Source organism: Mirounga angustirostris, unplaced genomic scaffold (assembly GCF_029215605.1).
Source record: "Mirounga angustirostris isolate CCGP_5_RB_7025 unplaced genomic scaffold, mMirAng1.0.hap1 SCAF_5, whole genome shotgun sequence".
Taxonomy (NCBI): Eukaryota; Metazoa; Chordata; class Mammalia; order Carnivora; family Phocidae; genus Mirounga; species Mirounga angustirostris.
This window is the reverse complement of record NW_026991713.1, coordinates 142,247,435-142,270,997: the sequence shown is the minus strand read 5'-3', so window position 1 is coordinate 142,270,997 and position 23,563 is coordinate 142,247,435. Positions and strand designations below refer to the sequence as shown.

At 50.5% G+C, this 23,563-nt stretch overlaps 2 protein-coding genes across 6 annotated transcripts; one reads left to right on the top strand and one right to left on the bottom strand.

Moving 5' to 3' along the window:
- Positions 1-372: 372 nt before the first annotated feature.
- Positions 373-23,310, bottom strand: ZNF174 (zinc finger protein 174). 5 transcript variants are annotated; one of them, XM_064592453.1, is made up of 6 exons: positions 23,244-23,310; positions 17,661-17,792; positions 14,006-14,192; positions 7,945-8,582; positions 6,691-6,910; positions 373-3,623 (listed from the first exon to the last, which is right to left on the bottom strand). In XM_064592453.1, the coding sequence occupies exons 4-6, from the start codon at positions 8,350-8,352 to the stop codon at positions 3,022-3,024; spliced, it is 1,230 nt and encodes a 409-aa protein (XP_064448523.1). In that variant the 5' UTR covers positions 8,353-8,582; positions 14,006-14,192; positions 17,661-17,792; positions 23,244-23,310; the 3' UTR covers positions 373-3,021. The 5 variants fall into 5 exon arrangements, 4 of the variants coding, with proteins under 4 accessions (XP_064448523.1, XP_064448521.1, XP_064448522.1 ...); XM_064592451.1 differs by lacking the exon at positions 23,244-23,310 and adding an exon at positions 18,448-18,581; XM_064592452.1 differs by lacking the exon at positions 23,244-23,310 and adding an exon at positions 18,448-18,571 and having other exon boundaries at positions 17,661-18,097.
- ZSCAN32 (zinc finger and SCAN domain containing 32) lies at positions 9,821-18,946 on the top strand. Its single transcript, XM_064590310.1, is given in 4 exon segments — positions 9,821-9,863; positions 15,924-16,352; positions 18,023-18,759; positions 18,761-18,946. Coding segments are annotated over 4 exon segments (1,395 nt in total).
- Positions 23,311-23,563: the final 253 nt, after the last annotated feature.

The following is a 23,563-nucleotide window of genomic DNA, read 5'->3' as shown; positions in this document are numbered from 1 at the left end:
GGACCACATAACTTGTGGGAGTCATCCCCCTCCATGGCTAAATACAGGCCAAACCCAGAAAAGATGGTAAACCTTACAGGTTGCTCGTGGGTGAAAAGAAAGGGTATTTCTTATATGGGGTAGCTAAGTGCAAGCCTTCAAGTCAGTGGTCTGTGCGGAGGCCCTGTGGTGGAACCACACGTGGGCAAGGGGGACAGGAAGGATCCTACATCTGAAGAACTGAGTACACCTGCAAATGTGGCTGGGCGCCTTCTGCCAGCCCTGACTCTCCTCATCTGGAGTTGAGCTTCATCTGCCAGAGGAAAACTGGACTGGGAGAGGCGAGGTAGCATCACAGGCTTGAAAACCTTTTGGGAATGAGTAATATTCAGATTGGTAATTTTGTCATATTTATTCAAGGACCACAGTTGAACAGATACCCCAAAACTTTAAGATTCAGCAGTTATTTTGTTCAGAAGAGAGAAAACACATACAGGTTCTTCAACATACACCAAACAAAGCTTTCATTTAAGGACGAGTTCCTATCCCAACTCTTATAAATAAGAAAAGTGGAAATCTATGTTCATTTGCTTTTAGGAGAGATCTTTGACTAACCAAATTGATTCAACAGACAGGTGTGCTTGGTTGAATCTGGGCCCCCAAGTATGTCCACATCCTCATCCCTGGAATCCGTGAATGTTACCTTATATGGCAAAAGGGATTGTGCAGATGTGATTAAGAATCTTGAGATGGGGGATTATCTTGGATTATCTGGGTGGGCCCAATATAATGATGGCTCTTTATTATACGGGGCCAGAGGGTCAGAGTCAGAGGACAAGGTGATGTGGTGACAAGAGGATGGAAGCATGCACTTTGAAGATGGAAGAAGCGGCCACTAGAAGCTGAGAAAGGCAAGGAAACAGATTCTCCTCTCAGACACCTTGATTTTGGTTCTGCGAAACCGGTTTTGGACTTCTGACCTTGGAACTCTAAGAGATTAAGTTTGTGTTGTTTGAAGCCACTAGTTTGTGATCATGTTATAGCCCAACAGGAAGCGGACAGACGTAACCATGATTAGGAGGGTCTTGTGACAGCAAAACTGTCCTGGAAAAGGATGCACGAGGTGGGAGCAAATGAGGAATCAAGAGGCCCTGACCAGTGAGAGGTGCCAGACAGGGGCGAGGTAAGGTGCAGGCGTAGTAATAAAGACAAGCTCCTCGAACATCTAACATGGTTGCTGGGAAGCGGACTGCGACATAGTCTAAAGTCTCTCTCTGCCCAAAAGACAAGAGGCTTTGTCAACTGCATTCAACACACTGTCACCAGGATCTCTGGTTCAGGCAGGACCAGGCCCTGACTGAACACCTATTTCCCTTGGCTGGGCATGGGCTTAGTCTAAAAGCTAAAATGATGGAAAAATAAGATTCTTGTCCTTAAAGAGCTTTTACCATGTACGGTATAGTTGCCCAACTCTGGCACTACTGACACTTTGGACCACGTGACTCTGCTATGGGGCTGTCCTGTGCACTGGAGGACATTTAGCTGCATCCCTGGTCTCTACCCACAAGAGGCCAGGAGCTACCCTCCCTCCCCCCAAGTCATAACGAGCAACAGCATTTCCAGACATGGCCAAATGTCTCGCTGGGGCGGGGGGCGGAGGAGCAAATCTGCTCCCAGATTGAGCACCACTGGTGTGTGGAGTACAGCACGGAGTGACACGATAAAGTTGGCCTGGAACCGGTCAGAGAGGGTTTTGCTGAGTAGGATGCTCCTGTGAGACGGGACAGGGAGGAAGCAGTGGGGGGTGGCAGGTTGTAAAATCAAAGGGAGCAGCGAGTGCAGAGCCCTGGGAGGTGAGGATGCAGCACAGGACACAGCCTGGAGGTGACTGGCAGTGACTGGAGGATATTGATGCCTTAGCAAGAATGCCACCTACCCGTTTCCTGCTGGAGGCTGTGCACCCATCTCCTGGAGGTCCTCTCTGAACTCAGGTCCACGGGCTTGCTCTGGGTGACTGAACACTCTACTGACTGGGTTTGGATTTTTACTTTGAGAGAATGAAAGGATGGAATTCAATCAACTCTCCAGCCTCGTTCCAGGACTTTCACATTTTATACAAATATATTTTGTGTTTTTTAAGAAAATTCATTGATATAATTTATATATCATAAAATTAACCTATTTCAATGAGTTTAAGTAAATGTACTGAAATAATCTACTTTTATAACACTCATCACCCCAATCATTTTGTTATTCTTAAGGCTGCCGGCCTAAGTGAGGAAGGAGAGTAGTAAGGGTCCCTTTGGCATGTCCTTAGCTGTCTACACACACTACGTGCTTCTTTCCTGTTGTAGCTTTCCCCTGTTGCCTGGGGGGGGGCTGCAGCAGCTGTGGAGATTTCTTCCTAAATCAAAGATGCTTTCATATAAATAGATCCCTCAATCTGTGTGTGTGTGTGTGTGTAAAAGCACTATTTACTTGGAAAGCCTCTCCTCATACAAACATGTTCAGACTCTCACTTCATGTGTCCTTTGTTATGAACAGCCAGGAATTACAGTAAGAATATTAGGGGATTTATATTCCAATGAACTTCTGCCTTGAAATTCTGGTGGGTCACTGAATTTATTAAAGAAGTGTGTGTGTGTGTGTGTGTGTGTGTGATAAAGATTGTCTGGTATGATAGCAAGTACATTAAGTATATATGTAATTTACGCTTGGACATGTTTAGAGAATAAATAAAGGGGCAGGGGAACCTGCAGGATTGGCCAGATTGTCTTAGCAGTTACTCCCTGCTCTCCAGCAGAGACCCTGGTTCTCTCTGACCCAACACCCAGACCTGCCATCTCTTCACTCTGTCACCGACAGGGTCACAACCCCCTTGGTGTCTTCTGGGACTCCTGAGCAGCCAAACGTGCACCAGCATTCCTCAGGGACTTCTTCCTTTCCTTGTAAGTCACACAGACAGTCTGTGATTTACATGCAAGTAAGGGGAAGGAGAAACACAGATGCCTTCCTTCTGAACAGAGAGAACAAAGCCTGCTTTCAGTCCCCATGGTGGAGTCTGTGGTGCTGGTGGAGGTTTGAGCTCTGGCGAAAGCTTTTCCCACACTGGCTGCACTGGTACGGCTTCTCCCCGGTGTGGATCCTCTGGTGCAGTTTCAGAGTTGACTGGCGCCCAAAGCAGTTCCCACATTCTCCGCATGTGTAGGGCCTCTCCCCTGTGTGTACACGCTTGTGTCTTTTCAGCTCTGAATTCCACGTGAAGCTTTTCCCACAGTCATCACATTTGTAAGGCTTCTTTGCTGAGCGGGTTGGCTGGTGACCAAGACGCTGCAAACGACTGCTCAGGCTCCTTTTGCTTCCTTTGCTTTTCTTCAGCTCTCTCAGTGGGTGGCTTTTCAGGGGGCTGCTGATGTATTCCAGTTCCCTGCAATGTCTCTGGTAGTGAGCAAATGGCTTCTGAGCATTCGGGGGGCTGACCTGCCTCCGTGACAACCGGGGTTCATTCATATTCGCCCCTCTCGGCTCAGGACTCTGCAGACCATTCCCTTTGGATCTGCCAGGGGACATTGCACATGGCTTTCCTCCTTTAGCCCCCTCTGGCTGTGGATTTTCCTTGTTGTCACTTTTCATTCTGGGGGCCTCTATAATCAGAAAGAATATGTTTCATTTTCTGGGCTTTGAAGAAAGCAGCTCAGCCAAAGAGCTAAGAAATACTCTCAAAGTGTGGTCCTCCACTGGCAACTTGCATTCGACTCATCTGGGCCACCTGTTAGACAAGCAGACTGCCCCTGCATCCCCATGGCTGCTGAGTCAGAATCTCTGGGCGGTGGGGTCCTGGAAATCTACATGGCTAACAGGCTCCTGGGGTGATTATAAGTTATATCAATATTAGGAACCAGGTTCTCCAACGCCATCTCTCCTTCCTACCTTTAGTGAAAGGTCAGGGAAAGAAGAAATATGGAAAAGCAAACCTATCAGACCTGAGTGTCAATTAACAAATGAAAAGAAAGGAGAGAGTTGAACTTTCAACACTGCAAATCTACTCACTCACATGGACACTGATTGATCACCACTGTCTCTTCAAATAATGGGAAATCCAGCAAATGTGGCATGTTCTTTCTTCTCTTCATAAACGTGACAGCATTAGGGTTACAAACTGCAATATGGGCTAGACATGTATCCTAATTTCAGAAACTCTGCAATTTCTGACCATGAGGATTAAGGATCAGGATGGAACCAAGCCGGAATGTTTGTGGGCAAGTTGGAGGATCTAGAGCTGTGTTATCCCACAGGATTCCTGCCAGGTGGGAAGTATGTGTGTACGTGAGCATGTGCACATACTATTCAATATGGCAGCCACTAGCCACATAGGGCTACTGAGTCCTTGAAATGTGGCTAATGTGATGGAGAAAACTGAATTTTAAATTTTATCTAATTTTATTTCATTTTAATTCAGATTTAAATAAGTAGCCTATACAATTATGGTCAACTGCTTTTCAACAAGGTTGTCAAGGCAATTAAATGGGGGAAAGAATAGTCTTTTCAATAAAGGGTGCTGGGACAACTGGATTTCCACATGCAAAAGTGAGGTTGGACCCTTGCTCACAACACATACAAAAAGTAACTCTAAATGGATCAAAGACCTAAATAGAAGACCTAAGCCAATGTCTCTTTGAACAAAACATAGGTGTAAATCTTTGTGATTTTGGATTAGGCAATGGTATTTTAGATATGTCACCAAAACACAAGCAAACTAACAGAAAAATAGATAAATTGGACTTGACCAAAATTAGAAACATTTGTGCTTCAAAGGATACTATCAAGGAAGTGAAAGACAACCCAGGGTGGGAGAAAATACTTGCAAATTATATGTAGGGGTAGAGTATCCAGGATATATAAAGAACTCTTACAACAAAAGACTAACCCAATTTAGAGATGGGCAAAGGATTTGAATAGATATTTTTCCAAAGAAGACATACAACTGACCAATAAATACAAGAAAAGATGCTCAACATTATCCACCATCAGGGAAATAAAACATCTATGAGATACCACTTCACACCTAATGCGATTACTATAACCAAAACACCAACAACAAGTGTTGACAAGGATGTGGAGAAATTAGAGACCTCACAGGGATTGCTGATAGAAATGTAAAATGGCGCAGCCACTTTGGAAAACAGTCTGGCGTTTCCTCAAAAGGTTAAACAAAGAGCTAATGTCTGACTCAGCAATTCCATTCCTAGGTATATGGCCAAGAGAAATGAAAACATAGATCCACACAAAAACTTGTACACAAATGTTCATAGAAGCACTATTCATAATAGCCAAAAAGTGGAAACACCCCAAATGACCATCAACTGATGAATAAACAAAATGTCCATATAATGACATATCAGCCGTAAAAAGGACGAAGGAGTGACACATGTGACAACATGGTTAAACCTTGAACACCTTCTCAGTGAAAGCCAGTCAAAAAAGAGCACAACATATATGATTCTGAAATATCCACAATAGGCAAATCCAGAGACAAAGTAAATGGTTGTTGCCAGGGGCCAGAGAGGGGGCACCGGAGAGTAACTGCCAAGAGGTCTGGGTTTCTTTTTGAGGTCATGAACATTTTTAAGAATTAGACGAATGGGGATGGTCACACAAGTGTGTGAATGTACTAAACACCACTGAAATGTGTACTTCAAAGGGGTGAATCTTACAGTATGTGAATTATATCTCCATAAATAAAATTTAAATAACCATATGTGGACACTGGCAACTTACTGGGCAGTGCAATTCTGAAGGAAGGCATTACTGGATCTTAGGAGTGAGGAACATGAGAACCTACCTTTGGGGATCAAATAAAAGGAGATGGAGACTGCACGCACACTGAGCTGCCTACGATGAGCCAGGAAAAGGGAGTGTGCATGCTCAGGACCACAAAGCCCATAGGATATGGGGCAGGACCTCAGCCAGGGTCACAGTGCTTTTCCGCTGGATGCCCCAGGTCTTCTCCATTCCTAAATTCCGAGAATAACCAAACTGAAGTGTTTCACTGAATGTAGCAAACCTTAAGGAAATCAAGGCATTCCAGCCTTCTGGTAACATTCTCTAACCTGCTGACCATCCCCTCTACTCACATCACTAAGACTGGCCAAAGTGTCTCTGTTATTCAGTCTTAGAGATCACAGGACTGAGTACAGCAGGGCCAGCAATGACTGGCATTGTACCACAGACAGGGAAATGGACACAGGGTTTAAAGCACAGACAATGTCACAAGAGGAGGAAGATGCAGAAAATAATACGGAGCAGGACTTTTCCTCTAATGAGTATAACATTCTTTAGGCCCCTTCTCAACATGGGACCATTTTAAGCGATGAAACTCAGCCAGTTTGGATGCAAGTTCATCAGTGGTCATATGTGATCTGTCTTCACTACAAGAAGCTCTGAAGGGGACAGAGGAGGTAATCCTGTTATGTATTGTCACTGAGTCATTAACAGATTGTCAGAGTCATTAACAGGAAATGATAAAACCGTACTTTTGATATACACTCTCACTGCTATTCTAATCAATGAAATCTGTTAGGGAATAAAGATCTACTGTTACATAAAACATTAAAAAGCCCAACATGCAGTCTATGGTGTTTCAGAACCACAAGATGTTCTGATGGAGGTAAAGAACTTAGGAGAGGGAGAGAAGAGGCACAGAGTGTTTACCTGTGCCAGCCAATTTGGGGCTTGGCTCCTGAAGGAGCGGGGATTTTTCCCAATGAGAGCTCAGCTGATCTTGAGATCCAGCCTGGGATGGCTCCTCCAGAGAGCTCTCCCTGGGATACCTCCTAGGAGTTTGCAGTTGAAAGTCTGGCAGTTCCTGTTCTCCAAGCTGAGATCCAGTCTTCTCCAAGAGCACCTTCTGCCCCTGCATACAAACGGCCACCTAGGAACAAGCCCCATGCATTAGAGTGCAGCTCGAGGACTAACTGGGGGCAGCTTGACCTCTTACTGCTTTGTAATGATCCCTTTACCCTGGGAATTACCAACAACAGCCTGGAGGCCAACTTTGAGACTATGAAAACTCTCAAAGGTAGCAAAGGGAAGGACATGCAGAATGACTAGGGGGACTAATCCCAATCCATGGAGGCTACTTCAAATCGGCCAGGACTTCCTGAGTGGGTAACTGTAAACGGGTCTTTCTCAGGGCCTCAAACTCATCAGAGAGAAGGCACAGGTAACAGGGTCAGTCATGACACTAGCCTAGCAGATTCTCACCCTATGTCCATCCAGACATCCGATGTCTCACCCTATGTCCACCCTATGTCACCCATCCAGCAGATTCTATTGGAAACAGGCCCCGTTGGATCAAGAAGCATATGATGAGACCATTAAAAAACACCCATACCTAATAAATTGTTCTGCCCAAAGCTTCCCTGATAAGGAGATCCCAGTAGTAGTAGGGCTAGGAGAGGACTGCCTACCCTGTTCCCTGACTGCCTCCATTCCTCAAAGCACATGGTTACTTGCTTCCTGCCCAGGCCCTGAATGCGGTCTGAATTGGGGGGTGGGGTTGGAAGAAATACTGGCCAAGTAAGTGAGCTGCAACTTCCTGATCCGAAGGGAAGACACGTCACCGAAACAAGGTCCACCATGAAGTTCCCCCCAAATCAAATTCCTACACAACAAGATGATCCTGCCTGCTAAGAATCCTGATTGTAGGAAAACTTCAGGAGGAATGGGTGTGGGATGTGTGGGCAAAAATGCAAGGATCCTTGCACTTGATCCTCATCTTTCTCACTGGAGTGCTGGTTTTCTAAAAACCTATTACATCTCCCAGGGGGGGTTCCCAAATAGAGGCCAGAAGAAACATTTGAAGCCATCAGGTCCATTTCTGGACTCTGAGTAACTAGGGAGGGATCCAGAGACCAGATACTATCCAGATGAAAAAAGGCGACCACGAGAGAGGGGCCTCCTTACCCACTGCTTTGGTCTCTTGGCTGCTCTTTGAAAATCTTCCACCAGGGTCACAATCTCCTTGCTGCTCATTGGACATCGATGCCTGACCCGAGCCTGGATCTCCAGAGGCAGGATGTTCAGGAACTGCTCCAGCACTAGCAGCTCCAAAATCTGTTCCTTGGTATGCAGCTCGGGCTGCAGCCACTGACGGCAGAGCTGCTGGAGCCGGGAGAGTGCCTCTTGGGGTCCAGACACCTCTTGATAACAAAACCGTCGAAAGCTCTGACGGGAGAGCTCAGGATCGGGGCGGTCTTTTTGTAGAGCGGGTCCCCGTTTGTCTTCCAGCTTTGTTATTATGTGTCTCTCTGGCTTGGAGGAAGCCTGAATGTGGGACTGCGAGCTCAAAGTTATCTCCATCTTAGCCGCCATTTTGGGGCTCAGGAGACAGGATCTCTCTCCTCTGAAGCAGCTCAGGCCTTCGGGCTCATGGCTCTGCAGAAGTCTCTCTAAATGTCAGCAAGATGTTGCGGAGGGCGGGGCACACACAGGCCCCAAGCTCCCGAGAACAACACACAGCCTGACGGTGAGGAGAGTCTGTCCCTCTGGCAGTTTCCTCAACTGTCTCGAAATGGAGCAAAGTCATAACGTCCTGAAAGGAACTGGAGGAAAATCCTGCTTTTATTTCATCGATAAACGCACGAGGTCTCATAGGAATCGCGCAACGTGACCCAACTGGCGGTCGGGAAAGCCCAGGAAAAGTTCGAGTTGTCACACAGGTGGCCTGCGCCACCTCCCCGGCACCCGGGCGGGGCCGACCTCGAGCATCTCGCCGGGAGCTGCGGGGCAGGCGGCACGGAGGGCGCGGAAGCCCCCAGCTCGCAGCAAGGCAGGCGGAGCGCGGCGGCCGCTAGCTCCCGACACCCGGCAGGCCCGCCCGCTCCGGCCTCGGAGAGCGCCCCGGCGGCCCTCCAGCTGGGCGAAGCGGCGGCTCTCCGGCGCGCTGCTCAACTTCGCCGCTGCGCGCGAGCCCGGGGGGCTGACGCCTGAGGCGGCAGCGTCACCGACCGCCCAGGACCCCGCGCCAACCTGCAGCGGACTCACCTCTCTGGGGACCTGGGACCCGGAACCCAGGAGCCAGGGCTGGGGGCGGGACCGAGGCCGCTCGTTGCGGACACTCCCACTGGCTGAGGGGGAATGACGCGAGGAAGTACGGCGCAGGCGGGCCCGCCCCTCTCCTGGGGGATTGGCTCCCAGAGGGCGGCCTCTCGCGCCTATTTGCTGCTGAATCTGTCGATGCTGGCGAAGGAAGGCGACCGGCCTTCGCAGTGCGCGCCGGGAGCTGTAGTTCAATGGCGCTGCTCCCGAGTATGCGCAGGGGGTGGACAAGCGCCGGGGGTACGGGGCGGTGTGGGGGTGTGTCCAGAGGCTGACTTCCGGACCGGCGGCTGAGCGAATTGGTTGAGTGCTCTGCTTCCTCGCGGCCGGGGGCTCGAAGCTGGGTCCGACGCCGCCGTTTCAGGACGGTGGGCACAGGCGCGGGCGCCTCCCGCACGCGCCCCGGCCCCCCGAACCCGCCAGCCCGGACTCCCTGCAGGCCGTGACCATGCGCGTGCTTCCCCACGCCGCTTCCGCCCCAGCTGCTGACCCTCGCGCCCAGCGAGCCGGCACGACTCAGGGCATCTCTGCCGAGCGAGACGTGAACCAGCCCGGCTCCCACCCTCGTCCTGCTTTCCGCCGAGCGCCTGGGTCTTCGCCAGAGTGGAACGCGAGAGCAGCATTCTCAAACGAACTATGGACGGGATGTTAGCGGTCAGGAGCACAGGCTCCGTATTCCGCATGAAAGTAGGATAGCATTTACTAAATTATTCGCCATCCGGATAAGGTGCAAATCTGCGGCATGGCATACATCTTCGAGGCCGGGGCCTTGCTGCTGAGGAGCTGTGCCGTGTGATGCTCCTTTTTTGTTAAAAACGACTGCTACCAGTAATGCCTTTCGTTTATCTCTAGCCTCCTGGGCTGCATTATATGTAAAGAGATTATAAGTGAAGGCAGCTCAAGTTCTTTGGAAGAAGAGCAACCTGAATCCAGTTTTTTGTTTTGTTTTGTTTTTAAGATTTTATTTATTTGACAGAGAGAGACACAGCGAGAGAGGGAACACAAGCAGGGGGAGTGGGAGAGGGAGAAGCAGGTTTCCCTCCGAGCAGGGAGCCCGATGCGGGGCTCCATCCCAGGACCCTGGGATCATGACCTGAGCCGAAGGCAGACGCTTAACGACTGAGCCACCCAGGCGCCCCTGAATCCAGTTTTTTAAAAGGTTTTTTTTTGTTTGTTTGTTTGTTTGTTTTTTTGGTGTGTTTTTTTACTTGTGTGAACAGGCCCACTCCTTTGATGGAGGGGTGGAATGTTGAGTGACACAATTACAGATAGCTCCAGTCTTACATCCTCCCAATTCAGCAATTCCTAGGAAATTTGGAACTTCTCCCACCTCACCTTAGGTAAAACCTCAGAGAATTCTGACAGGCTCAGTTTATGTCAGATACCTGCTCCTGTGGTGCGAGGGAAGGGTACTGTAATGAATAGCCCCACCAGACCCACTGGAGTTTAGAGGGACTCAATCACAAAGGAAGAAGATGCATTCTGAAGTAAGAAGGAATACTGGAAAATGAAAGCATACAGCAAGCCAGTCATTTCTAATCCACACTGTGTGTGTGGTGGTGATAGAGGAAGGTGTAAATGATGAAGAGGTTAATCCAGAGGTACCTTACAAGAAGGTGGCAATTGGGAAGGTGGCTCCTGGCTTCCTGAGGGGAGGGAGGGGAGAGAACAAGACCCAAGAATATGGAACACAAGAAAGAACAGCCAGACTACACTGTGAAAGTAGCTTGGGGAATACATGAGCAAACACCAGTCTGGCTGTGGAGAAAACTGTTTCGATATTTCCAGCGCTTTAGATTCTCGGATTGTAGAGGGAGCAAAGGAAAAGGACAGAAAGTACATCACTAGAAGCAGAGGGAAGGAATATGAGATCACTTTATGCTGTCTTTTTCCATTTCCTGCAGCTTCCCTATCAAGTCGTCGAGTCTTTTTCAGCCGTGATTCTGCACCACTAAGATATTCTCATGTTTCTCTGATTCCAGGAGGACTTTCACTGGTGTCCAGGAGAATGGCTTCCCAGTGATATAAGAAAAAATGGAATCTGATCTACAGGGTAGAAGTGGCTGCCAGTCAGCCAGTTTGATGAGGCAAATGGTGGCTGCAACAAGGAACCCCAGGCATACCCATCCCCAAGCAAGGACTGCTCCCAGGGACAGAAAGTCCTTCACGGCACCAACCCTGACTCGAAAGCTTCCCGCCAGCACTTCAGGCGGTTCTCCTACCAGGAGGTACCTTGCCCCCACGAAGCTTTTAGCAAGCTCTGGGAAATCTGTTGTCAGTGGCTAAGGCTTAAGACACACTCAAAAGAGCAAATGCTGGAGCTGCTGGTTTGGGGGCAGTTTCTAACCATGTTGCCAGAGGAGATCCAGACCTGGGTGAGGGAGCAACATCCAGGAAACAGGAAGCTGTGGCTCTGGTTGAGGGTGTACAGAGTGCATCTGGGCAACAGGTGGGGAAAGGCATGCAGAACCTGGTGAGTTTCATTTTGAAGAACTAAGAAGCACTAGAGTCTGGCTAGTGGAGAGGAGCCAAGTTGAGAAATGCACAGTAGCCCTTTGTCACCCACCAGAAACTATGAGCTAGCTTGGGGTGGTCCCCTGCCCTTCGTCTATGGGGAGAATTTCTCATTTGCTACAATAACATAGACACTGATACATTCAGTGAATGTTTAGGGTCCCTGATACAAATGTAGAACCTCAGAATAGTTCCCAACAGAAGGCCAGGGAAAGGACAACTATCCCTCACCCAGGGAATCAGGAAAATTGGGAGTTGGTGAATTAAAATCCAGTGTCTCTTGTGGAAAGGTTCCTTGAGTGCAGATGCCATGTGCTATACACAAAATAATGTTGTATTAGAGCTGCTGCTGCTGCCAGGATTAACGGGTCAGTATGGGATAGTGATGAGTTTCACAAAGTATGCACTTGTCCAGTTAGGGACTAGGTCTGACATCTGGTCAGTGCAACGATCTTGTACATTTTGGGAGAAGGGAGGTGTGACAGGCACAGGAGAAGGAACATGGCTTTGGTTGTGGGAGATTTGTGGGAAGAAAGCAACTGAGATCCCAATCCCAAGTCTGGGAGAGGCACAGAGTAAAGGAGGAGTGTGGGTCAGAGGGACACTGTAGACTGAGCGCCTCTGTGGTCAACAGGAAGCAGCTCACTGGGTGCGGAGACTGCATGACTGGAAGGGAGATGCTGGTGTCCCCAGTGAGGAGGCAGACATGTCCTCGGGCAGCAGGGGGAAGAGTGGTGTTGACATAATGTGGAGAAGGCAGAGCTGTGTGGTGGGGACACATTAGGGTCCAAGCTGAGGAGGTTCATGAAGGATCCGTGAGGTTGGGATAATTAATAACACCTAGGAGGGAGCGCAGAAGGGCAAGCAGCAGCACATGTATGGAGTTAGACCCTGGGCAGGTGAATAGCGGGAGCCCCTACATGCTGGTAGGCATCCTGCTCCAGGCCCCCTTGCCCTCTCTCTGGGGGGACGGTCTCTCCCTTGGGGCCCCCACCATTTCAGAGCCAAGATCCTAACAGGAATGTAAGGGTTAAAAGAGCTACCTGAAACCTGTCTGGGATGTGAAGGGCAGAGCAAGAAGTAGAGGTGAGCAAGAAGTGGAGGTGACAGGGAGCACTGCAGGTTGGTAGCACGTGTCAGGACGCCCAGCTGCCTCTCCCTACCACCCCTCGGTCACCAAGGACCAGTTAGAAGCTTGGGACGTAAGGGATGCAGGTGGCTCTGAGAGACACAAGTAGCTCTGAGGAGCCTGCCACGTGCCACGTATTGGTTGGGGATTTCACAGTGAACATGACAGGCGTGGTCCCTGGCCTGCAGGAGCCTACACTCCATGGGCAAAACAGACAACAGGCAAAGGAAGAAAGCTACTTTGGGATAAGTGCTCTACAGGAATGAGCAGGCTGACGTGCTGGACAAGGACCGTGGGGCACGCAGGAAGCAGGCACGGCCTCTCCAAGGGAAAATTCACAGTACTGTACAATCACCACTTCTACCCAGTTCCAAAACATTTTCACCCCCAAAAAGGAAACCCTGTACCAATTAGGAAGTTACTCCTCATTCTCTTTCGATTTGCATTTTCTGTGAATTCTAGAAAGGGTATCTATCCTACAACACATGACTTGCCGGCCTTCCCTCACTGAGCAGGTTTCAAGGCTGTATTACTACTTCGTTCCTTTTCATGTCTGAATGATCCATTGCAGGGACAGACTTTATACAGGTCTTCCAGTGAAACACTGTGGCTGCATACATTTAAAGACGGCCCACAGCCACTGCTGCCTTTTATGCTTAATTGAAAGCTTCCATTATAGGGTGCTCAGTAACTTTTATTTATTTTTAAAATCTTCTCTAAGTAATCTCGACACCCGACATGGGGCTCGAACTGACAACCTCAAGATCGAGAGTCCCATGCTCTTCTGACTGAGCCAGCCAGGCATGCGTGCTCTGTAACCTTTAAGTCAGCTCTTGTGTCACCTGGGTTCCTCAGTTGGTTAAGCGAGTGCCTTCGGCTCAGTTCATGATCCCAGGGTCCTGGGATTGAGCCCCACATTAGGCTCCCTGCTCAACAGGGAGCCTGCTTCTCCCTCTCCCTCTATCTGCTACACCGCCGCTTGTGCTCTCTCTCTCTGTCAAATAAATAAATTAAAAATCTTAAAAATAAGTCAGCTCTTTATTTAATCCAAATTCTATAGGAAAATATGACATGTTCACACTGTGTATGTTGGCTAACTTCTGTTGATGAAGTGGAAAATTGTCTAAGAGGTGTATTTGCTGTAATGTTTTCTACAGATGAAACAATCGGTATGTCAGTATAAATCTTAGCATTTACTTCTTTTTAGTCCCTGGGAACATCACGGCTCTCTAGTGTGGGGTTCCTGAGGCTTTGGGGTTGAATGTGAAGGGGGGCAGGACTCACCATGTGCCCAGTTCCGCTCCTGCTGCTCACCCTGGTTTCGGGCTGTTCAGATCCCTAGTGCTGTAAACTCCTCAGAATCAGACTTGTGTGTGTCCCCTGAGGTTCCATTAATCAGTCAAAAAAATGAACCCCTTCCTTACGAGAATTCTTGCAGATGGATTTCTGGGACAGAATATATTATGCTGGCCTGAAAAAAATGAAAGGCTTGAGTTACTGTGGTATTTTTAGGACTACTAGGGTCATCTCTAGGTGGTGGGGCTGGAGCTTTATCTATAATGTGCACAGGAAACATTTTTTTTCTATACTGTGCATACAACTACTTTAGAATGAAGCAAGTCTTTTTTTTAAATAAACAGCTATTATGCCAGCAATCTGCTGAAAGGAGCTTCTCGCCACCCAGAGGCCACTGGCGCTGGCTCAGACGCACCTGGGGGGCGTGTTCAGGCACATCCCCAGAACTTCAGATACAGTGGGTGCAGGTGGGGCCCAGGAATATGCGTTTGTGACAGGTTACCAGCGCGGCTGGCCTGTGACCCCACTCAGCCCGTGCTCTGTGGCAGCCGCCCTCCACCAGAGGCCGTTTTCTCCTCAGCCTGGCTGATGGCGCAGGCCCCCAGGAACCTTTCCCAGAAGAGGGGTCTTCGAGACCAGGAGACTGTGTGTTGGGCAGCTGGGGCCCAGGTGAGCTGTGCTTGATGCCTGTTGTCTCCCGAGGTTCCCATTTCACTCTTCCCCCCAAGCCCCTTCTTACCAGGGATGTTAGAAAGATCATGAGGTCTATCCACTGGCTGTCCCTTGCATTGTTGTCTGTCCATCTGGCGTCTCCACATGGCTCTGTGCTCACCCTGGTGCTTCCCTCGGAGGCCTGACCTCCCTGCCTTGCTTTGCCCGCATCTGGTGCCAGTGGTCCTGTCTCTGCCCCACGCCAGGCTGGAGCAGTGCTACTTTATAGGCGGCAGCAGCCCCCGGTGTTGTTACAGGGACCAGTCACGTGCGAGGACAGAGCCATATCCCTCTGTCAGGAAGGACAGACACTCTATGGCCCTACACAGAGGGCCCTCTACAGGGGCGTCACTCAGAAGAATGACAAAGATCACTCTCTGCGGAAGGATGCCCATTCCCTCAGGGCCAGACTGTCTGTGTTCCTTTGTTCAGAGAGAGATGCAGACCAGAAGACCCGAGAAAGGAGGAGACAGACAGAGGCAGTGCAGACTGTTGGGTGGAGGGAGGGAGATAAAGCCGAAGAGTCTGAGAGCAGGCACGACACACAGAGACTGCAAGAAAGGGAAAGCAAGACACCAGAGGGCTCAGGACAGGGTGGACAGCACGTGTGACAGCACGCGGGAACAAGGGAGGGGCGAGATATGGAAAGCAGTGGGGACAGAGTGTGGCAGGTAGAGCATGGCACTGGGGGACAGCCCGCAACGAGGGAGACACGGCCTGTGGGAAGAGCAGGGCGACACGAACGCACATGTGCTCACGCACACAGTGGAAACTGACCTGAGGGGCAGCGGGCACTCGAACGGCCCAGGCCTTTGGGGGGCAGCGGGCCCGTTCAGAGCATCAGACCATTAGAGCACTCCCTCAGGGATTCCCCCACCGCGGACACAGGTGAGCATCACGCTTACCGTGAATCGGCTCTCAGGACAAATGAGTGGGATTCAGGATAAAGAGAAACAAAGGGGCAGCTTTGGTAAATATTCCACAGCCCCTTCTCCGTCAGAGAGGATGCCCTTCCCGCTACGCCGAGCGTGTGTGTTTTAGGAAAGAAGCCCACAGTGGGGTAGCTTCCCAGGGATGACAGCACACAGTTGTGGCAGAGCCTGACAAACCGGCACGTAACTTTCTGAGCTGCTAACCCGGCCGTGTGGTGTGCAGGCCCCCGTGGTCTTATCATGTGTCCCCTGGCCCTGGGCAGCAGGTGTGCACTGGGGCGACGAGGAGACCGAGACGCTCCTGGCCATCCTGTGGGATGCTCAACATCATGAGAAACTCCAAACTCGTGAGCACAGCCAGATCTACAGGGCGGTGGCAGGACGACTCCGGGAGCAGGGCTTTCTGCGGACCCCAGAGCAGTGTCGCACCGAGTTCACCAGCCTGCCGTCGAGGTACCACAAGGGGAGGGCAGGCCGTGTGCCTGAGCCTTGTGTCCTCTGTGAGGCCCTGTCAAGCTCCTGGGCCTCTGCACCCACGGTGGCAAGCCGTGCTGTTCCTGGCCAAGAAGGAAGGGCTGCAGAGCCCGGAGAGCTGAGTCAGCAGAACGGGGAGCCCACAGAGGTCGGAGAAGGGGCCCGGGCGGATGGTGCAGCCGGGGATGAGCAGGACTTCCGGGATTCTGGCCGGGAAGGTAGGAGACGTGACCCGCCAGTCTTGTTCCCACACAGAGTTGATGGAGCTCTTGGCTCTGACAGCCAAGGGACAGGGACATCCCCCCAGTGGCCATCAGCCCAGCCATCAAGAGGGAGCTGCCTCTGCCGCTGGTGTGCTCACTGTCCTGATGGACGGCCTGGCATGGGCCCGGGAGGCCGGCTCTCGGTGTGGAGGCTTTCCCCTTGACCTTCAGAGCCCAGGTCCGCATCCGCCAGCCTCTTTCACGGAGTACGTGGCATTTTTCCTGTGCAGCTCCCTTCCTCGGCTTCCTCAGACTGACACAGGCTCCAGCCCAGACTCTCTCCCCTGCCCTCCTGCTCCAGCACCACCCTCCTTTCCTGGCCTGAGCGTGTGCTGGCCACATCGTGGTAACACGCTTTCCTCTCATTTCAGCCAAGCTCAGGGCAGCCTGTTGTTACTCAGCTGCCGGCGGCAAGGCCATCAAGAGTTGAGGTGAAGCCTGGAGATAGACTGGCAGATAACCCAGTGCTGGCCTCTCGGCCTCAGACGTGTCACTGTCTGAACATCCAAAAAGAGACAGTATGGGGCGCCTGGGTGGCTGAGTCAGTTAAGCGTCTGCCTTCGGCTCAGGTTGTGATCCCTGGGTCCTGGGATCCAGCCCCGTGTCAGGATCTCTGCTCAGCGGGTAGCCTGCTTCTCCCTCTCCCTCTGCCTGCTGCTCTGCCTACTTGTGCGCACACTCTCTTGCGGTCAAATAAATAAATAAAATCTATTTTTAAAAAAGAGAGATGGTATAGGACAGTAGGTGGAATCTAGGGGCAATTTTCCCTTGACCACAGGGTTTGGAGCTTGAAAGTACTACAATCGGAGAATGAAACTAGGCTAGTACTTAGCAGAAAGCTGAATCCCGTGAGGAATTCCATTTAAGGGGTGTGTGGGTGGCTTAGGTGGTTAAGCATCTGCCTTTGGCTCAGGTCATGATCCCGGGGTCCTGGGATTGAGCTCGCTGCTTAGTGGGGAACCTGTTTCTCCCTATCCCTTCCTGGTGCACACACTTGCTTTCTCTCTTTCTCCAATAAATAAGTAAGATCTTTTTAAAAAAAGAAAGAGGGAGGGCGCCTGGGTGGCTCAGTTGGTTAAGCAACTGCCTTCGGCTCAGGTCATGATCCTGGAGTCCCGGGATCGAGTCCCACATCGGGCTCCCTGCTTAGCAGGGAGTCTGCTTCTCCCTCTGACCCTCCCCCCTCTTGTGCCCTCTCTCTCTCTCTCTCATTCTCTCTCTCTCAAATAAACAAAATCCTAAAAAAAGAAAGAAAGAGGGCACCTGGGTGGCTCAGTCAGTTGATCGTCTGCCTTTGGTGATCCCGGCGTCCTGGGATCGAGTCGTGCATAGGGCTCCCCACTCTGTGGGGAGCCTGCTTCTCCCTCTGCCTGCCGCTCCACCTGCTTTCTCTCTCTGTTAAATAAATAAATAAAATCTTTAAAAAAATAAAAAAGAAAAAGAAAAGAAAGAGACAGTATAGAACAGTAAGTGGAATCTAGCAGTTTTTTTCCCCATGACCACAGGGTTTGGAGCTTGAATATAGAACAACTGGAAAATGAAATGAGGCTATTACTCAGCAGAAGGCTAAATCCCGTGAAGAATTCCATTTAGGTATTTCTCCCTTATGGCGCTTTAACTGTAACTTTCCTCATTGTTCTGTTCTTTCTCCATACTCCCGTGTCTTTCTGTTCCCTCCAGTCTTGAGATCAAGAATAAAACTAAAACAGAGAATCAGAAATGGGATGATTCAGGGCAAGCAGAAGTGAAGAAGGCCCTATGGAGAAAGTCTAGTGAAATTTTTTGGCACCCCGAGCCCAAGAGAGGCCAGAAGGGTGAGCCTGAGCCAAGAGGGCAACATAGACGTTCTCCAGGGGAGCGTGCAGGGAGACCCCCGTCCCAGGACAGGCAGAGTCAGCAGACTCTTCGTGCTGGTGAGAAGGCCTGGGCGCATGTCCCGAGTAGGGGAGACTACTCTCAGGGCTCTCCCTGTCACCACCAGCCAGTCCCCAAATTGGAAAAAACATCTAAGTGCCAGCAGTGTGGGAAAAGCTTTAGCCAAGGTTCTTACCTCATTCAGCAACAGAGAATCCACACAGGAGAGAAGCCTCACAAGTGCAGTGAATGTGGGAAAGGCTTCAGTGAGCGCTCCAACCTCATTGCCCACCTAAGGATGCACACGGGGGAGAGACCCTACCGCTGTGGGGAATGTGGGAAAAGCTTCAACCAGAGCTCCAGCCTCATTGTCCACCAGAGGACCCACACCGGCGAGAAGCCTTACGAGTGCGCTGTCTGTGGGAAGAGATTTAACAACAGCTCCCAGTTCAGCGCTCACCGGCGAGCCCACACTGGGCAGAGCCCCCCCCCCCCCGCCCCACGCGCACTGTGGGAAAAGCTTCAACAACGGCACCCACGGCCGTGCCCACCAGAAGACACACACCGGGGAGAAGCCGTACAAGTGCCCTCGGAGTGAGAAAAGCTTCCCCAAGAATCCCGTCCTCATCCACCATCAGGGGGCACACAGAAGACACACTCACACCCAAGAAGGGACACATGCTGCGATGGTGTAGGAAAGCCAACAGATAATTCCCTAGTTTGAGTCTCTCCTGGAGCTTCCATTGGCTTGTGGAGCCTTCTGCCAGCCAGTCTGTGGCTCAGCAGGAGACCTACAAGTGGATCTCAAGAACCACAGCGGGACTAGGAATCAGCATTAGAGTGCTGAGCTCTCTTTCTAGGTCTGCCTGTGACCCCCAGTCCTGTGTCACCGTGGACTTCCATCTGCTTTGAACACAGGATCCAAAGTCCTGCTAGGAAACTAGGGTAAACTTGTTCTGAAAAGAGAATGGGTGGCTAGTGGCCTGGGAACTATTCCTGGGGCAGGTCAGAGAAGAAATTTTTCGGGCTCATGGGAAGCACATCTAGAAGTGAATGGCCTCGACGTATCCTAAACCAATAATGACCTCTAGGCACCTGCTCTCTGGTACATCAACCTCAGAGAGGTCACTGCTCTGTACTCCAGTCATCCAGAAAAGACAGCAAAGCAGGAGGGACAGCTTCAGCCACAGGGTACCACTACTCTAAGTGACTTAATCTCAGAGCAAGTGTGACATCTGGGTTCCTCTTTCTAAGATTTCTCCTCTAGATCACCCCCACCCAGGTTCCTGGTTTCTTGGGTCTTACATTTAATGGTTTCAACAGGTTTATAAGCATTACTATTTCTAATGAAAATAAAGGTGTTTCTCCCTCCACTCTCTTGCCCCTTGGTGCTAATGTTCTGCATTAGAAACTTTATCCTCATGCGGAGGCCCATAGGGTCCCAAAAGGATCCAAGGGTAGAGCCTGTGGCTGTGGAGAACATGCAGAGGAGCAGGTTGGGGAGGGTTGCACACTCACTGAGAGGGACATCACAGGTGTAAGGAAAACTCAGGGGTGCAGGAGAAAGGAATGGCGTGTCAAGAGCACTAAAATCCAATCTAAATCATATTAATTCTGAACAGATATTTAACCTTCTGTGAAATTTCCATGGATAAAACGTGGTAAAAGTTGGGCATGTCGTCCTGTTTCCTGGTCTGTGCATACAAGCTGTTAGTACCTTGTCTAATTATGGTGAAAGCAAGTGTCATGGTCTCTGCTTCAGTCTTTTTGAAGAATTAAACAAGAACAAAGAAGAATGTTCTACTTCAAAACCAAAAAATAAAAGAAATTTTAAAAGTTTTAATTTTGGGGAAGAAAGGTAAGGAAGGCAAGTCCTAAGAATCTATGTCAGCGTTTCCCCCAGTTGAGCCTTGCCCGGGCTCATTTCCCTGCACACACTGTCCCTGAGCATGACCCTCACAACAGGCTAGGCAGGTCAGTTCCCAGAGACCCAGGCTTAACTCTGCTGTACACAGAGGGAAAAAAATAACATCTTTCCAGAGCCCATGTGAAGGCAAACAGAGGGGTTTCACTGTGCCGTGTCTGGGACAGCTGACTTCACTGGACATCATGGTGGGGAACAGAGACACAGCCCAGAGTGGATCAGTTAGGGAAGGGCTTTGGATACCCGCTCAAAGAGCTGGATTTGCTTAATGAGGGAACCAGTGGAAGTCAATGGAAACAAGGAATGGAGGTGCCCAGGGAGGCCTCTGTAGCAGGCTTCTCCCACTCCTGGGGTGCCACGGCCAGGGAGTTGGGGGCAACTGCTGACTGCTTGCCTTGTTGGAAGTGGGGGCTGCCTCCACCCTCCAAACTGCTTCATGCTCCAGTCTGCTGGGCAGAGAAAGGAACTCAGCCCAAGTCCAGCCTGTCAGCTGCCCCGGACAGTCTGGAGGAGACAGGTAAGAATTGGAGAACACATTCATTTATTCATTCCTTCAGGAAATATTTGATATTTCCTGGTTCTCTGACATACCAGGTTCCTTAGCAGCCAGATACAACGCTGTCAATGAGGTAGACACTCTATCTTCCAGAATCACCTCACCAGACCTTTGGAAGTACCAGCACCAGTTGGGCAGCACCACCCAGCTCCAACACCCCCAAGATGTGACCCAGATTTGCAGGGCCTCTCTTCCAAGTCTTGACTAATCCAACCTTTTTGCTGTGTTCCCCCAACCCCATGTGGAGTATCTGTCCCCTGCACTTACTGTGTTAGATACCTTACTGTCTACCTCCCATTGACTCACACAGCCTGATCTCTGCTCTAGCCACTGGAGAATGAATTTGAAGTAGGTGTATAAAAGGTAATACCTCCAAGCCTATAGATCTCCTCTCAGGTATAGAACACCCTCCTGGTTTGGTTCAGCCTTTCATATGTCTATTGAGAAGCCAGTTTTCCCTCCTGTATATGAAATACTAGGACTCTCCATATGGTTTCTATACTTCCTCACTGAAACATTTTAACTAATTGACATGAATTCTCAGTGGACACTTCCTTGCCGAAGATTACTAACCATTCCTATAGGCAAGATCCATATTCTCACAACCCAAAGAAGGCCAAAGCCACAGATCACCCCCCCTCCATAGATATCTGTTGTGGTTCTTCAGTCTAAGGTGGCAGATGGGTGCCTGCAGCCAAAACAGGAGCTGGATCCCTCCAGCCTCCTGACCCCACTTCACATACCCCTGGGCACCTCTTCTCAGCCTCTCCTGTGAAGGGACTACCCTACCAGCCAGTGCAGGAACAGCCTGGGGAATCCTGGGACCCTCGGCTGGAGTGTGCCCATTTCACTGCTGACCTCATCACACGCAATTCTCTGCTTTCCCTATTTTAGCTCCAGCCTCATAGTCCTGGTACTCATCCTTGGCTGGCTTCCTGGCAGACAGTGAGGACTGAGCAATCATTACTCGTGGAGAACACAGGACCCTAGGAAGTAACCTAAGTCCCTATGGTAGGGGTCATGCCTCCAAGAGTGAACTTTGTGCAGCCCTGGTCTGGCAGATGGAGGATGTGGCTCAGATATGCTTTGTGGGCTTGGTCATTCTTTTGGAACCTCTGGAGTTTTTGCAGTTTAGATTTACTGAGTATTACAAGTAAAGTCTGGGTTTCCTGGGAGGCCCAATGCACACTGCTACAAAAGAAGAGGAATCTGGTCTGTTTGAGATGTCTCTGACATCTGTCTCCCTCCATTTCCACTACTAACATTCTAAACAGGATTGCTGAACCTCAGCACTACTGACATCTTGGTCCAGACAGGGATTTATTGTGGATGGGTGGGTTGGGGGGTGGGGGGGGGGGAGATGCTGTTCTGTGCATTATAGGAGACGGTGCAGCCACACCGCTGGCCTCCATCCACTAGATGTCATGAGCAACCCTGAGGTATGACCACAAAATTGACTCCATTGTCACCAAATGCCTTTTGAGGACAAAATCGTCCCTGGTTAGGAACCCATCTAAGGACATGTCAGTAGACCAGGCTGTTATGAAAGTCTTCATCTCTCCACCGAGTCTTCCTACAGAGCAGATCTGGACTTCCTGACTTTCCATGTAACTAATCCAATTGTATAACTAGTCTCTTCCAAAGCCCTGGAGACTTCCTGTTGCCTCTGAAATAAGCCAAGATCTCCAAGCTTGCAAGGCTGTCCTCGACATTCAAGGCCCTTCCAGCCTCCTTGCCCACTACCCTATGCACATTCTCCAACCAGCTCAGGTGAACCATTCCCAGGTCCTGGAACAAACAGGCTCTGGCCTTTCCGGCCTTAGTGCTTTGACCAACTAAATTTTTCCTGCCTAGAGTAATAGTCTTTTCTCAGGGTCCTATTCATTCTTTCCATAGAAAGTGAACACAAGGGGCTGCAGGTCTCCGTCTCTGCAACCAGGGGAGGAAGGGCATCTGAGCCTAGAAATGTAGAAAGAAGTAAACTTTTATGTCCTTAAGGAGAGCACCATCGAAAGGCAAGTACCCCACAGGATGAGTACTGGCACCACCACTACCACCTTCTTGAAGCTTCCGAATGCTTTGAACTCCTCGGCCTTGTCTAACACTCCCTCAAAGCGCCTTATCCAACTCCACCTAATACCAGGATGCTTCTGGTGGGTTGTGATCACCTGTCTGGGCTCTCTGAGGGCAAGGGGAGTGTCTGAGTACTCTTCTGAGGCAATAGGCCTCAGTGAACAAGTGCTTCATCGGCGTAAATCTCAAGGGTAGGAGGCTCGGAACCTTTCAAAGGTCTCTCCAGGGGGAAATGCACGGACGGGTGCCCCGAAGGGAGACGGACTGGTGCGCCGGCCACCTCCTCCCCACGCCCCCCTAGAGGGGCGAGGTCCCGGCAGACGGCCACTCGGTGTCTTCGCGTCCTGGGAGGGAAGACCAGAGCTGCAGGGTAGAGGGAGGAGCTGCAGCACTCAGAGCCCTCCCAACAGGAAAAGTCAGCTTCACAAACGTCACTCACCAGCCACGCCATCTTTTCCAATCCGCTGGGCCGGAAGCGCCCCGGGGCATGCCGGGACGTTCAACCGGACTGACGCATGCGCAACGGATCAGCCCGAAATGAGCGGGGTGGAGCACGCAGGCGCATCCTAAAGGACGTTTCTGTTTCTGTGGTTTCCGCCTTCCACTAATCGACAGTCCTCCTCACCAATGAATCGACAGGATCTTCTTGGCGTCATGCCCTGGGGCCAATCAGCGTATTTAAGAAAACGGGATCCGTGCTATGGGCGTTTGTTAACTCTCTCCTATTGGTTACTGCTCTTCTGTTGGCCAGGCGCTTCC